Below are 12,423 nucleotides of genomic sequence, written 5' to 3' on the forward strand. Positions count from 1 at the left end.
CTAAGTTTAGGTGTTATTACTAAAAGTAGAGACTACGCTACTACTAGCTTCTTTATTTAACTAGGCTATCTTTAATTAGTGTAGAGATATAGAATATAAAGTAAGCTATAGTAACTAGTTAGTATTACGCGCTAATATATTAATTTAGTCTATTACTTTATAACTAGGTAATATAATTTACGCATAAGTAATTATAAAGGCTTATTTTAAAAAGAAGCTTATATAATATAAAAGATATAATTAAATAAGTATATAATAGAATATAAGCTATAGAGTAGAATATAAAAGTGTAGAAACCTTTATATTCTAGAGCTAGTAAGAGAACTAGTCTAATTAGGTTAGGCTAGTTACGTAATAATGTTACATTATAAGTATAGCTAGAACTATAATAATATATAGAAATATAGTATACTTAGAAGTACTCTATTTTAATAAGTACTATATATCTTATTATAATAAAAGCTCTTTATATTAGAAAGCTATTTATTACTTAGTATTAGTAAGTACTTTTCTTTAGTTTAGTGCACTTTCTAGATATTACTATTATACTTCTAACTAGACTTTATAGTCTAGTATACTCTAAGCTCTAGTATTTACTTTAGAGTAAATAGGCTAGTATACTCTTATAAGTTTATATAGATTTCTAGTAGTTAGCTAGCTAAGCTTTCTATCTATATAAAAGATATATTATATACTACTTATTAATTAAGCTAGCTAGCCTATTTAATAGTAAGCTATAATATACTACTTCTTAGCTTTTAGATAAAGTTTTTAAAAGTATACTAGTTTTATATTTTATCTACTATAGCGTAGAGCTAGTTAAAGATATCTTTATATACTTTTTTTATATTATATAGCTTATTCTTATATAAAAGATTAATAATATATATAAGCTCTTCTACTAAGTACTTCTAGCTATCTTTAGCGCTACTTTTATAGAAAAGCTTCTTATTAAAGCTTATATTCTTTATTATAATTATTTAATTAAGCTTTAGAACTTATATTCTATAAATATTAGATACTCTATATTCTACTAAGTATCTAATATAGCCTTTTAGTATAACTTTAAAGTTATACTTATCTTATCTAGCTACTTACTTTTTATTAAGTAAGTAAGCTTTATAGCTATAGGCGTAAATAGTACTTTAATCTAGATAAAAATTAGCTATAATAGTATAAACCTTCTTACTATACTTTATATACTATATATTAAGTATAGTATTAAGTATTAAAAAATTATAAGTATATAATAAGCTTATATTATATAGCTAAGTTACTACTTTTATAATTTTTAGCTAAAGCTTTTTAGAGAGATTTATACTAACTCTTATTTTAATAAACTTAGTAATTATCTTCTAACCTACTCTTTCTACTTCTTTATTTAGTTTATAAGTATAAATAAAAGTATACTTTATAATAATACTTTACTCTTTAGCTTATATTATAAAGTGTATCTTACCTCTTTAAAGTAGTATTATAATATTATTATCTTAGATAATAATATAAATATTAAGCTTATACTAAGCTATAAAAAAGCTTATAAAGTTATAAAAAACTTTTAAAATCTTTATAAGCGTTTTAGCTTAAAGAGTATATTAATAGATTTTACTACTATAATTATCTTTAAGTACTATAATTTAGAGCTCTTTATTATAACTAGTAAAAAAGTTAAAAAGATTTTATAAAATTCTCTAATAAAGTTTTAGAGCTTTTTTATATAGTTACTTAGAAATATACTACTTTATATAAGTAATAGCGTAATACTTATACTTACTTTAGCTTATTCTTTTAATACGTATATTATATATATTCTTAATAAGAGCTTAGAGCGCTTTTAGACCTAAGTAGTCTACTTTTATATACTAAAGCTTCTCTAAATTAAACTAAGAAAGGCTTCTTTAAAATTATTATAAGCGCTAGTTATTAGTTATACTTATTATAGTTAAGTAAAACTTTAAAGAATTATATTTAATAAATATAAGCTTATACTTTCTTTTAAGCTTTACTAGTATAAAGTTATTAGTAAGTATTTTTATATAAAGTGTTAAGTTTAACTTTAAATACTATAGTTTAGCTTTATTAAAAGCTACTTTTAAAACTATATTAATATAAAAACTTTTTATAAGCGCTATACTTATTAAAATAAAGTTCTTTATATATAGTTTTCTTTTTCTAGTTAAAGTATTTCTAATTCTTTATATACTATATCTAAGTACCTAGAAAAAAAAGCTTTTTACTTTTATAGTATAGAATTTATATACTCTTATAAAAGTCTTTAGCTTAAGTAGAAATATATTATTAATAAAATATACTACTACTTTATTATCTAAGATAGTACTTATAGAAAGTAGGTAGATATTAAAATCTATAGTAGAGTATATACTACTAATACTTAGCTAACTTATAATAAAAGTAGAGTTAATAAGTATTACTTAAATTAACTTTAAGTAAATAGAGTTTAGACTCTTAATCTATACTTACTATAAAGTAGTTTATTTTTTTTTATTAAAAGCTTTTTATAAGCTATTATACTTTAAGTTTCTAAGCTTAGTAGTAATTTTAGTTTTAGCTTTATTAGAAAGCTTTAAAAGTTTACTTATAAGCGCTATTTCTAAATACTTATATATAGTAGTAAACTACTTATAGTATTATTTATATAAGTAATTTTTTTTAAACTTTTAAAATAAGTTATTACTATTAGAAGCTTATTATAGTACTTTTATAATAGTAAATATACTACTTCTACTATTAAAGTAAGTAGTATACTCTTAGATTAGTATAGTAAAAATCTTTAATACTTATTTAAGAGTAACTTAAGTTTTACTAATAGTAAAAGCTTTAATAAAGTCTTACTATATAAAGCGCTTCTATTCTAAAGTAAGTCTAATACTAATTACTTCTAAATAGTTCTAAATAGTAAGTATATTATTAACTTTAGTAAGTTTATATACTTTAGCTTAGGCTAAAATATAAAAGTATTTCTATTACTAGCACTTAGTATTAATATATCTCTATTATACTTTCTAAAAGTATACTTTATACTATAAGTATATAAAATTCTTAGTATAGTTCTTTTTTAAAGAAAGTATAAATTTAAAGTATTTAATAAGTACTTATAATATAGCTTTTTTCTTTATAAAGATAAAAAGTATAGTAGAAGCTAGAAGCTTTAAACTAATAGTTTAATTAATCTAGTTCTAAAAATACCTAATATAAGTACTCTTTAACTACTATTTTATTACTTATACTTTATACTTTATAATAGATAGATTATACTTATTAGCGTAAAGCTTATTAACTAAAGTATTTTATATAATTACTACTAGCTCTAAAGTAGTTAAAATACTTATTTAAATAAAAGTAGCTATTTTAGTATTAAAGTTAATATTAGTCTAAATTTCTTTACTTAGAGTATAGAATTTAAACTAAGTAAACTACTTAAGCTAATATACTAAGTTAGTAAGTATAAAAGCTTTTATAAAGATTATTATAAAGTTACTTATTATAAGTAATAAAGTAGTACTTTTATAAAAGCTTAAAAATTAGTAATAAAATTAGTATTACTATACTCTATTAAACGCTTTATATTTTAAGTATATAAATATAAAACTATATTATATTCTTAAAGCGCTAGGCTTATAACTATTATATCTAAAAGTATAGAAATAAATAAAAGATAAATTATTATATTATAAGCTTACTTAGAAAGCTTTTTTAAGTAGTAAAGCTTTTAAGAGCTTATCTTAATTTATACTAGTATAATTATATACTATACTCTTAAGAAGTATCTAAAGGTATATTTTATAATAAAAAGTAATTTATAAACTTTTTAAAGCTATATAAATACTAATTAGAAAAGTAATTTAAAAAAAAAGTACTCTACTTTTAGCTATATATTTAATTTAGAAAGTATAGCTATTAGCTAAAGCTTAAAATACTAGTATACTATTACTCTTTTATTATATAAAGCTAAATATATAAACTAAACTTAAGCTACTAAGAAAGCTATTTAGCTAAAGAGTTTACTAGCTAAATTTTAAGTTATAAAGCTAAATTTACTAGTAACTTTTATTAAGATAGATAACTAGAGCATAATTATACTAGCTAGTAACTTTAATAACTATACTAAGTCTAAGTATATTAATATTTAATAGTACTATACTAAAAAAGTTTAAAAAACTAGTATAATTATATTAGAGTATATTCTAATAGCTAATTAGGTAGCTAATAGACTTATAAAGCCTTTATAGCGCGTTACTTTTAAGCACTTTAAAGTAGCTTTTAAACTAAAGAAATAAAAAAGTTCTAGCTAAACTTAAAGTAATAGATAGTACTTTTCTTTTATTTTTTTATAAAGTTTAAAAAGTTTAATAAAGTTACCTAGTCTTAATAGTAGTATAGCCTTTTTAATTATTAAATTTTAAGAGAAAGTATTAAAATCTAAATATTAAAGTAGCTAGTTTTTAGCTACCTTAAAGTATATAGAGGTGTTACTACCTACTTTTTAGTATTTAATTAATCTTTATCTTATTCTATTTTAATATATCTCTTATACGTAATCTCTAGGTGTTAGGTGTATGGGATCTGGCGTAGTTATCCTGCCAATGTGGGGTTCATACTACCTAGGTAGCGTGGTGCAACAACGGCGCCTTCGGGGCAGTTGCGTCCTCGGCCTCTCATCACCACACCACAACTTCGTACAGTCTGACTGCATCAGCTCATCAAAAAAACGAGATGCGGGTACTCGATTTTGAGAATGACGCTGCAGCAGGGCGCGATACGCTACATCAGGGACACTTAACAACCTGTGGGTTTCCTGGATACCTAGGTATTTCCTCCACACTACGGGCGCTATCTACGGTTTATCATAACCACGGCGTTCTCATACAGACTATACAGTGAAGCAAAGACATGATACCAAGTAGATTATTGACTTTCCGAGAGGTGAACTTGCCGGATTGAATCCGGAAACTTTCTCGGAGACATTCCGTCACTACCCCTCTAGTATTGATCGGGGACTTTAGCTAAGACACCATGCGCCATACAGTCCGTTCCTTGGATAGTTCCGAACGCTCTGTAACTTGATGGTGAGTATGCTGAACAACGAGCTTGCATCGGAGCTTTATGCTGCGGAGCTGGTGTTCATGGTGTATACAGCTCGCTGGAAGTTCGACTGACCTCAAATACAACACCCACCGCAAACTCACATCGTCTTTTACAGTCATACCCAGATACTCAGAATACATCTTCTCCCTATACATTTATCTCCACAGCCACATATTGAAGCCTCATCAAGATGGCGCTCCGATCTCGACCCCAGATATTCGACATACTCATCATCGGCTCGGGTCCCGCAGGACTTAATGCGGCGCTCACTTGCGCAAGAACACGCACCAAATCCATCGTATTCGACAACCAACAGTATCGCAACGAAGGCGTCACCCACATGCATACTGTAGCGTCCCGCGACCACTTCAACCCCAGAGAGTTCGGCCGCATAGCCCGTGAACAGATCGAATCCCGATACGATAGCGTCTGGTTTCAATCCGCTACAATCACCCATGCATCGAAGAAACAACTATCGTTGCCGGGTGAGAACGGCATGTACGACGGCTTCGAAGTCAAAGACAGCGAAGGCCACTCATACGAGGGCAAGAAGGTCATCCTGGCTACTGGCTCGAGAGACATCCTTCCCGATCTCCAAGGTTACAAGGAGAACTGGCCAGACCACATTTACCAATGTCTAGCTTGCGATGGCTACGAGCAACGAGGGAGTGCAGTCGGCATACTGGATTTCGATAATCCCGGATACGCACATATGGTCCAAATGGCAGTCCCTCTCGAACCTGTCTCAATTACCTTGTTTACCAACGGACCCATCAAGAAGGAAGCGCCAATGCAAGACGCTTTGAAGCTCGCAAAGGCTTTCGGTGCAACGCTCGACGAGCGAAAGATCGTTCGCCTGGTGAACAACGGCCCGAGTCACACAGATGGCGTCACAATCCATTTTGAGACCGGAGAACCAGTCACTCTCGGTTTCCTCGTTCACAGGCCTGTTACGGTCAATCGCGCGCAACATCTCATCGATCAGCTTGGCATCGAGACGGTGGAACCGGCCATGGGCGGACACATCAAGATCGCAAACGCAATGTTCAACGAGACGAGTGTCAGAGGTGTGTTTGCAGGCGGTGATACTATGGTCATGATGAAGCAGGTTGCGATATCTATGGCGGACGGACTAAAAGCAGCCGCAGGTGCGGGAATGCAGATTGCACAGGAGAAGGCTAAGGGTTTAGCCAAGGCATTTGAGGAGAGGGAGGGTACAACCAAAGGAGAGAAGGATAAGGTGGAGGTGGCTTCGTACTAGAAGCGAGGGCTAAACAATAACCATAAGTTGAAGAGAGCCCGATCTTGTAGTCTTGGAAATCAGAGAGTGGCAGGTAGAATGGTCAAGTTGTAATAAAGTCGCTTCTCCGAAGGTGTAGAATATAGTTTCCCCTTGTGAATTCATAATGCATCAACCTAATGTCCAGATCTTGATCCAGTGGCTGGTCCGCACCCTGTACCTTCCATCGTATTGAGAGCAAGAGCAAGAGCATCCAGCGCACCATTCCTCACATGCCCTCGCTACCCATGACACTTGCCACGTTTCCCACGTTCGCCATGTTATTACTCTCAGATACCCACATGTTTCCTCTCAGCCTTCTTCCACGTTAAATCTCATACCGAGACCTTCCAACACACTACAGAACCACTTAAACAATCCTAGTCATGTTTATCCCGCAAATAGCCGACCTCAAAGCCCGAATTAACGACCTAATTATCAAAAGTACATCCATACCTTCCTCCTCTTCCGAAACTTCTACCTCCGCAAGCAACAATGCCTGCAAAGAACCGGCGCCCCCGCCAAAATACGCCATCAAGAAGCCGTCGATACGCCTCTTTCCCGAGACACAAGCGCCACTGCCGACGATCAATGTTGTGACAAAGCACAGTCACGCGTTCAATAGCTCGAAAGCAGCAGGATTAGACAAACTGGAGCAACTTCAATTCACTGAAGCAGTCAAGGGATGGATTGTCGGTACGTACACCGGGAGTATCATCTACACATTCCTTAGGTCTGTCCCAGATGTGAAAAAAGAAGGAAGGATGAGGCATGTTGAAAACCAGAAACCGACCAGCTAACAAGCCATCGGCAACTAGAAACTGCACCTCTTCTCATCACAGAAAGCTCCAACAACACTACTTGCTACAAGGTCATCTTCACCGCAAGGAAAGCACGTGCCGAGATACACACAGCCCTTAGGTCAGTAACATCTACCACCCTCCACACTGCGAAACTATTCGCCGTCACACCAACTACATCCGGGAATAGCTGGAGGCTTGTTGAGCAAAGCCACGAAATGGATACCCTGGTCGATGCGATAGACCACCTGTGGGACAAAGCTATGCATAGGGTGGGCCGTTCGACTGGTAAGTCTCTTATATGTGTATATGTAGGGAGTGTGGGACGTCGAGTGCTGATACCTGGGCAATTGGTAGGTGTGATGGAAATTGGCGCGGTGGTGAAGGATGGTAAGTTGATAAAGGGAGGGGCGGAGAAGATTGAGAGGAAGAGTGTGGGGTGGTAAACCAAGCTAAGCTTTGGCGGGTATGAAATTGTTGGTTCGAGGATGGCCAAAATTATCCATTTCGCAAAGCGTGTCAGTAGCTTCCTTGCATATCCCAATTCCATCACACAGCAAACAAATCTAGAGCCTACAATCCTCCCAACGCCCTCAAATATCTCACTCCTCCTTCTTATGGATCCTCGGTAGACCCAACCAAAGCAGTAGAATCACGCCCAACAGCGCCAGAATAATCGGCTGTAGTACCTGTACACCCTTGGCTTGTGCGATAGCTCCAACCGCAAAAGGGAAGATGGCAGCGCCACTTCCGCCGAAAGCCGCCGCGAAGCCAATAGCACCGACGTGCAAGTGGCGCGGTAGTAGCTTCGTAGCTGCGACGACTACAGCCGGGAACAAGGGACCGAGAAAGAAGCCCTGGAGGGCTACGGCGACGGCCGAGACATAGAATTGGGGTACGAGCCAGAAGATGAGTTCGAGGGCCATTGTGAGGGGGAGGTAGATCTGACGTATCCGAATTAGTGCATGTCAGACAAGAAAGAAGGGAGGAAGGAATGAAGAAACCAGAAACAAACTCACAGTAATAGCCAACTTCTCCCCCAACCTCGGCGTAACAAACCCGAGCACAATCCTCCCCACCGTAATCCCCATCCAAAACCCCGTCGCCACCATGCCACTCGCAAACTCCTCTCCATCCCTCACTTCAAGCATGAACTTGACAATCCAGCCACCTAGCGCAACTTCAATACCCACGTATCCGAGTAGGAAGAGTGCGCACAGCCACGTGACGCGTGCGTGAGGCAGACGGATAAGCGCTTCTTTCATGCGGTTGTCTTTCGTGCCGCTGGTGCGCGGGTTGGCTGCGCGGAAGGCGGCGCCCGTTTCACGCCAGAAGGCGGTTGTTGAGGTGGCGAGTTCGATGGCTGCCATTGCAATCTGAGGGTGTTAGATGGAGGGGTAGAGGAGGGATGAGGGAAGGGAAAGTACCATGACGTAGTAGAAGGTGTACCAGGGTAGTCTGCTTCCTTTTGTGATCATAGTCGTTGCTATTAAGGGGGATAGCACGGCGCCTACGCCGTAGAAGGCGTGGAGGAAACCGAGAACTTCGTTTGGGTTCGCCATGTTGCCGATCCAGGCATCTGTGGGTTGTATTGTCAGTCGAAATGTTCTGTCTTTCTGTTCTTCACCTTCTCTTTTATGGGAGCAGAGAAGAAGAAATTAGAATACTCACTCCACGCCGCATCAGCAAGTCCATTCCCGAACCCAGCCAACATGAAGATAATAACAAGCACCGGATACGGAGGGTGCACCGCAATAACGATATACGCGATGAGATGGCACGTCGGCGCTATAACCGCAACGCCTCTCTGGCCAAACTTGAGATGAATGCTATTGTTCAATAACGCGGAAGCTGTGTAGCCGACAAGTGGGGACAAAAACACTAGCGAGATGACGACGAAAGTCAGGCCGTAGTATTCTTGCAACTGAAATCGTTCATTAGCACGCGCTTCTTTCCCCCTTCTCAAGAGTCGCGACTTCTACATTCAGAAGAACGACGTTGACTTACATAAGGAATCAAAGCACCATACGCCGCATCATTACTCCCCATGACGACGAAACTCCAAAACGCGGCCATAGTCTTGAACAAGTTCGACCGTGGATGATTCCATCGTTCCAATTTGGCTGGCGCTTGTGTCGTTGGCGACGGCAGATTCTCTATCGGATCGCCTTCCCGAGCACCTTTTGTGTCTGAGAGTCGCAGGCCGCCTGTACTGCTCGAACTAGCGATCTGTGCATCTTGAGGTTTGGAGATATAGCTCGATACGTCCTGGAGTTCGATGGGCTGCTCGAGGCAAGTTGACGAGGTGCCGTTTTGGTGGTGCAGCGCCATTTTTGGGTTGTTGAGATGGCGGCGGTTGACAGACTAGTTGCGACCTACTGTCATTCCAAGGGACGGTGTGGATGAAGAGGAAGTTCGATGTCGAAGCTTTGGAGTCGGAGGGATATAAAGCCAAGAGTAGCGGTAAAAGTAAAAAGGGCTGACGAGAGGTACGCGCAGATACGAGCTTAACCCAACTCCTCCAAAGGCAGGTAGGTATGACGTTTTCCACCCTCAAGCTCAACAACCTCAATACCAAGAAGGGCGCACGACAAGACAACCACCACTCGACGAGGCCTTTATATCACTAATCTCAACTTCAGGCCCATAACCTCGCAGTCTCGCAACTATTACTTAAAGCAGCCGAAAACTGCGAGCAACCACTCCATCGAGACGATATCTTTTTAGCCACCGCCGACGTTCTCTAGCACACGCGCACAAGGCGGGGAATGAGTGGGATCCCCACACTATGCAGCCGGTCCGACATACGGCTAATCAGCAACGAGGTGGCTAGTGGATCGAACTGCCCGGGTGGCCAAAAAGGGAAGGGGACGGTTGATCTTCGGAAGGTGCGAACTTTCCGTGAGTAAACCGCCGCTAGCTATCTTGAAATTACTACAGTACAACTACGGCCATAACTAAAGCCTAGAGATCTGGTAGAGAGATGGAGTATGGCACCGCGCCTTCGCGAAAAGACACATATGTTTGCATGTCACGGCGTGTTATTAATCACATTGTTACGGACCAACTCAAACCCGACTAAGCCATCGCACCAAACCCAAAGCGTCGACAAACTGCGAGGACGCTGAAACCAACACAGTCACAGTTGCAAGACAACTACTCGCGTCACTCTACGTCGCAATCCACGTCGCAAAAACTGTGACATGTCACTTGTATCAACCGCAGTTCCAGATGTGAAAATCGTTAATCGTTCTCATTTCATGCTATACCTGCTATTATTACCTCCATTTCTGAGCTGATTCGCGGAATCGACGCTCACCCGTTACCATGCATCCATCCATGCTGGGGGTATCCTGTTGTCTCTTCTCTCGTGCTCTCTGTCTCTCTCTACAACTGCCCACCACTGGCCACATGCTGAAAAGGAAAGAAAATGAATAGGAAAAAAACCGTTCTTGAGATCAACGCTTGTATTTCAACGACTGTGAGGAAAGGTAAATCGTCCATATACACATACTCGCTTTCGACAGTCGCGCCCTTCGCTCCTGTAATGCTTCTGCTCGCGCCCACTGGCCCCTTGGTCGTTCAGCCCCTGTCTTTTCTCTTTTTGGAAATGATGATGATGAAATGGGAAAGACAATGCGTTCTGAAAGTTCGTCTCGTCATGTGGGTGAAGACGTCTATGAGGGCTGGATGACGGAGGGACCGGCAAGGACCTCGGCATCGGCAACGGACTCGCTCTTGGTGATCATCATGTAGACCTCTCCCTGGAGGCCCTGGGGAACCATGCAGTTGCCATCGGCGATCTTGGTGAATTGGTTGCCGCCACTGTGAGATGTTAGATTGCGGTTCATCGTAAAGGAGTGTGTGGAGTGACTTACGGTCCGACGAAAGCGCAGAAAGAGGCACCGGCAGGCTGAGCGGGGTCGGCAAGCTTCAAGTTCTGGCCAACGGTAGCCTTCTCGGGGTTCTGGAGAGCGATGGCAGGGAAGGCCTGGATGTTGAGGTTGGAGCCTTCGGGGCAGGACTTGATGAACTGGGCGGCGAGGGTGAAGACGGCGCGGGGCTGGAGAGCAGTGTCGAAAGCGGCGGGGACGGGCTCGGCGCCGGATGCGATACGGATGAAAGCCTGGTGACGGGCCTCGACAGTGACGATGGAACCAGCGGCGGAGAGGATGTCGGAGGAGTTGACGAGAGGAGCGGCACCGAGGTAGGCGGAGACACCGACGGCCTCAAGGACACGGGCGGTCTTGACCATGGAGTCGGCGCTGGTAAGGGCGGCGTCGAAGTTGTATTGGCATGGCTCGACGGGCTTTGCGCCGGCTCCTGCGATGGCGGACTGGAGAGTAGTGACGTGGGTGGCTTCAGTCTGTCCAACGCCCATCAGGGACTTGACTTGACCTTCACTCAGGCCGAGAGCCATGAAGTCGGACATGGAGAACTTGGCGAAACCCTGCTTGTAGTATTCCGATTCGAGATGCTCGGCGGTCAGAGCGCTGCAGTGACTGTTAGATCCAGCTCATTGTGATCGTTGATCCAAAGCTACTTACAAGTTGAGGATGTCGACATCACTCAACATTCCTGCTGCGGCCGGTGCAGCTGCAGCCGGTGATGCGGCGGCAGCCTCGCTACCTCCAGCGGTCTCAGTGATGGCAGCTGGCGCAGAGGAGGTGGCAGAAGCGGCAGCGCTCGACATGGAAGCCATCTCTTGACGGGCGTAGTTTGCGGGGGCGGCAGCCACGAGAGGCGCCAGGGCAACGAGGCCCTTGAGGATGGTTGATACGCTAGGCATGTTGGTTGAATTAGGTTTGTTGGATTGTTTTCGAGTAGACAAGTTCGTAAAGAGAGACCGCCAGCAAAGACTTGCTTTGAATTCGATTATTAAAAATTGTCTAAAGTCCAACCAGGGACTGAAAGAAGGTAAACCGTAAGGAATGTGGTTGATTATTAGGTAGGAAGGTAGAAGAAGCTCGTTGATGATCCAACTGAAAACGAGTATGGAAACAAGGTGGGCGGCCAATGGACCTTATACAAGCAGCTGCAACTCCTGGGCACCATCTGAGACGCCATCTTAAAATTCGGAGTACGGATGTTGACCATGTGGCGGACGACTGCCTCCCGCTGGCGCACTGGCCTCCATACTGGATCCGTGACCCTACAAGCTTCAAAGCTTGGCAAATCGACCCATTGATCGTCCAGGAACTGCTCGCTAGCAGTGTAGCAACCGCTGAGGAAGCCCGG

General features: G+C 40.2%; 3 protein-coding genes across 3 annotated transcripts; 1 reads left to right on the forward strand and 2 right to left on the reverse strand.

The window, feature by feature from the left end:
- Positions 1–5,296: 5,296 nt before the first annotated feature.
- Positions 5,297–6,367, forward strand: J4E78_005275 (uncharacterized protein; the record flags this gene model as incomplete). The annotated part of the gene is made up of 1 exon (XM_049365896.1): positions 5,297–6,367. One exon carries the CDS (start codon positions 5,297–5,299, stop codon positions 6,365–6,367), a length of 1,071 nt encoding a protein of 356 aa, XP_049222611.1.
- Positions 6,368–7,787: 1,420 nt separating this feature from the next.
- J4E78_005276 (uncharacterized protein) lies at positions 7,788–9,516 on the reverse strand (the record flags this gene model as incomplete). The annotated part of the gene is made up of 5 exons (XM_049365897.1): positions 7,788–8,129; positions 8,205–8,561; positions 8,613–8,764; positions 8,857–9,109; positions 9,193–9,516. The coding sequence occupies 5 exons, from the start codon at positions 9,514–9,516 to the stop codon at positions 7,788–7,790; spliced, it is 1,428 nt and encodes a 475-aa protein (XP_049222612.1).
- Positions 9,517–10,862: 1,346 nt separating this feature from the next.
- J4E78_005277 (uncharacterized protein) lies at positions 10,863–11,974 on the reverse strand (the record flags this gene model as incomplete). Its single annotated transcript, XM_049365898.1, has 3 exons — positions 10,863–11,010; positions 11,064–11,678; positions 11,733–11,974. 3 exons carry the CDS (start codon positions 11,972–11,974, stop codon positions 10,863–10,865), a joined length of 1,005 nt encoding a protein of 334 aa, XP_049222613.1.
- Between the last annotated feature and the right edge of the window lie 449 nt (positions 11,975–12,423).

This window comes from Alternaria triticimaculans, assembly GCF_023758025.1.
Source record: "Alternaria triticimaculans strain BMP 0046 chromosome Unknown scaffold_6, whole genome shotgun sequence".
Classification (NCBI taxonomy): domain Eukaryota; kingdom Fungi; phylum Ascomycota; class Dothideomycetes; order Pleosporales; family Pleosporaceae; genus Alternaria; species Alternaria triticimaculans.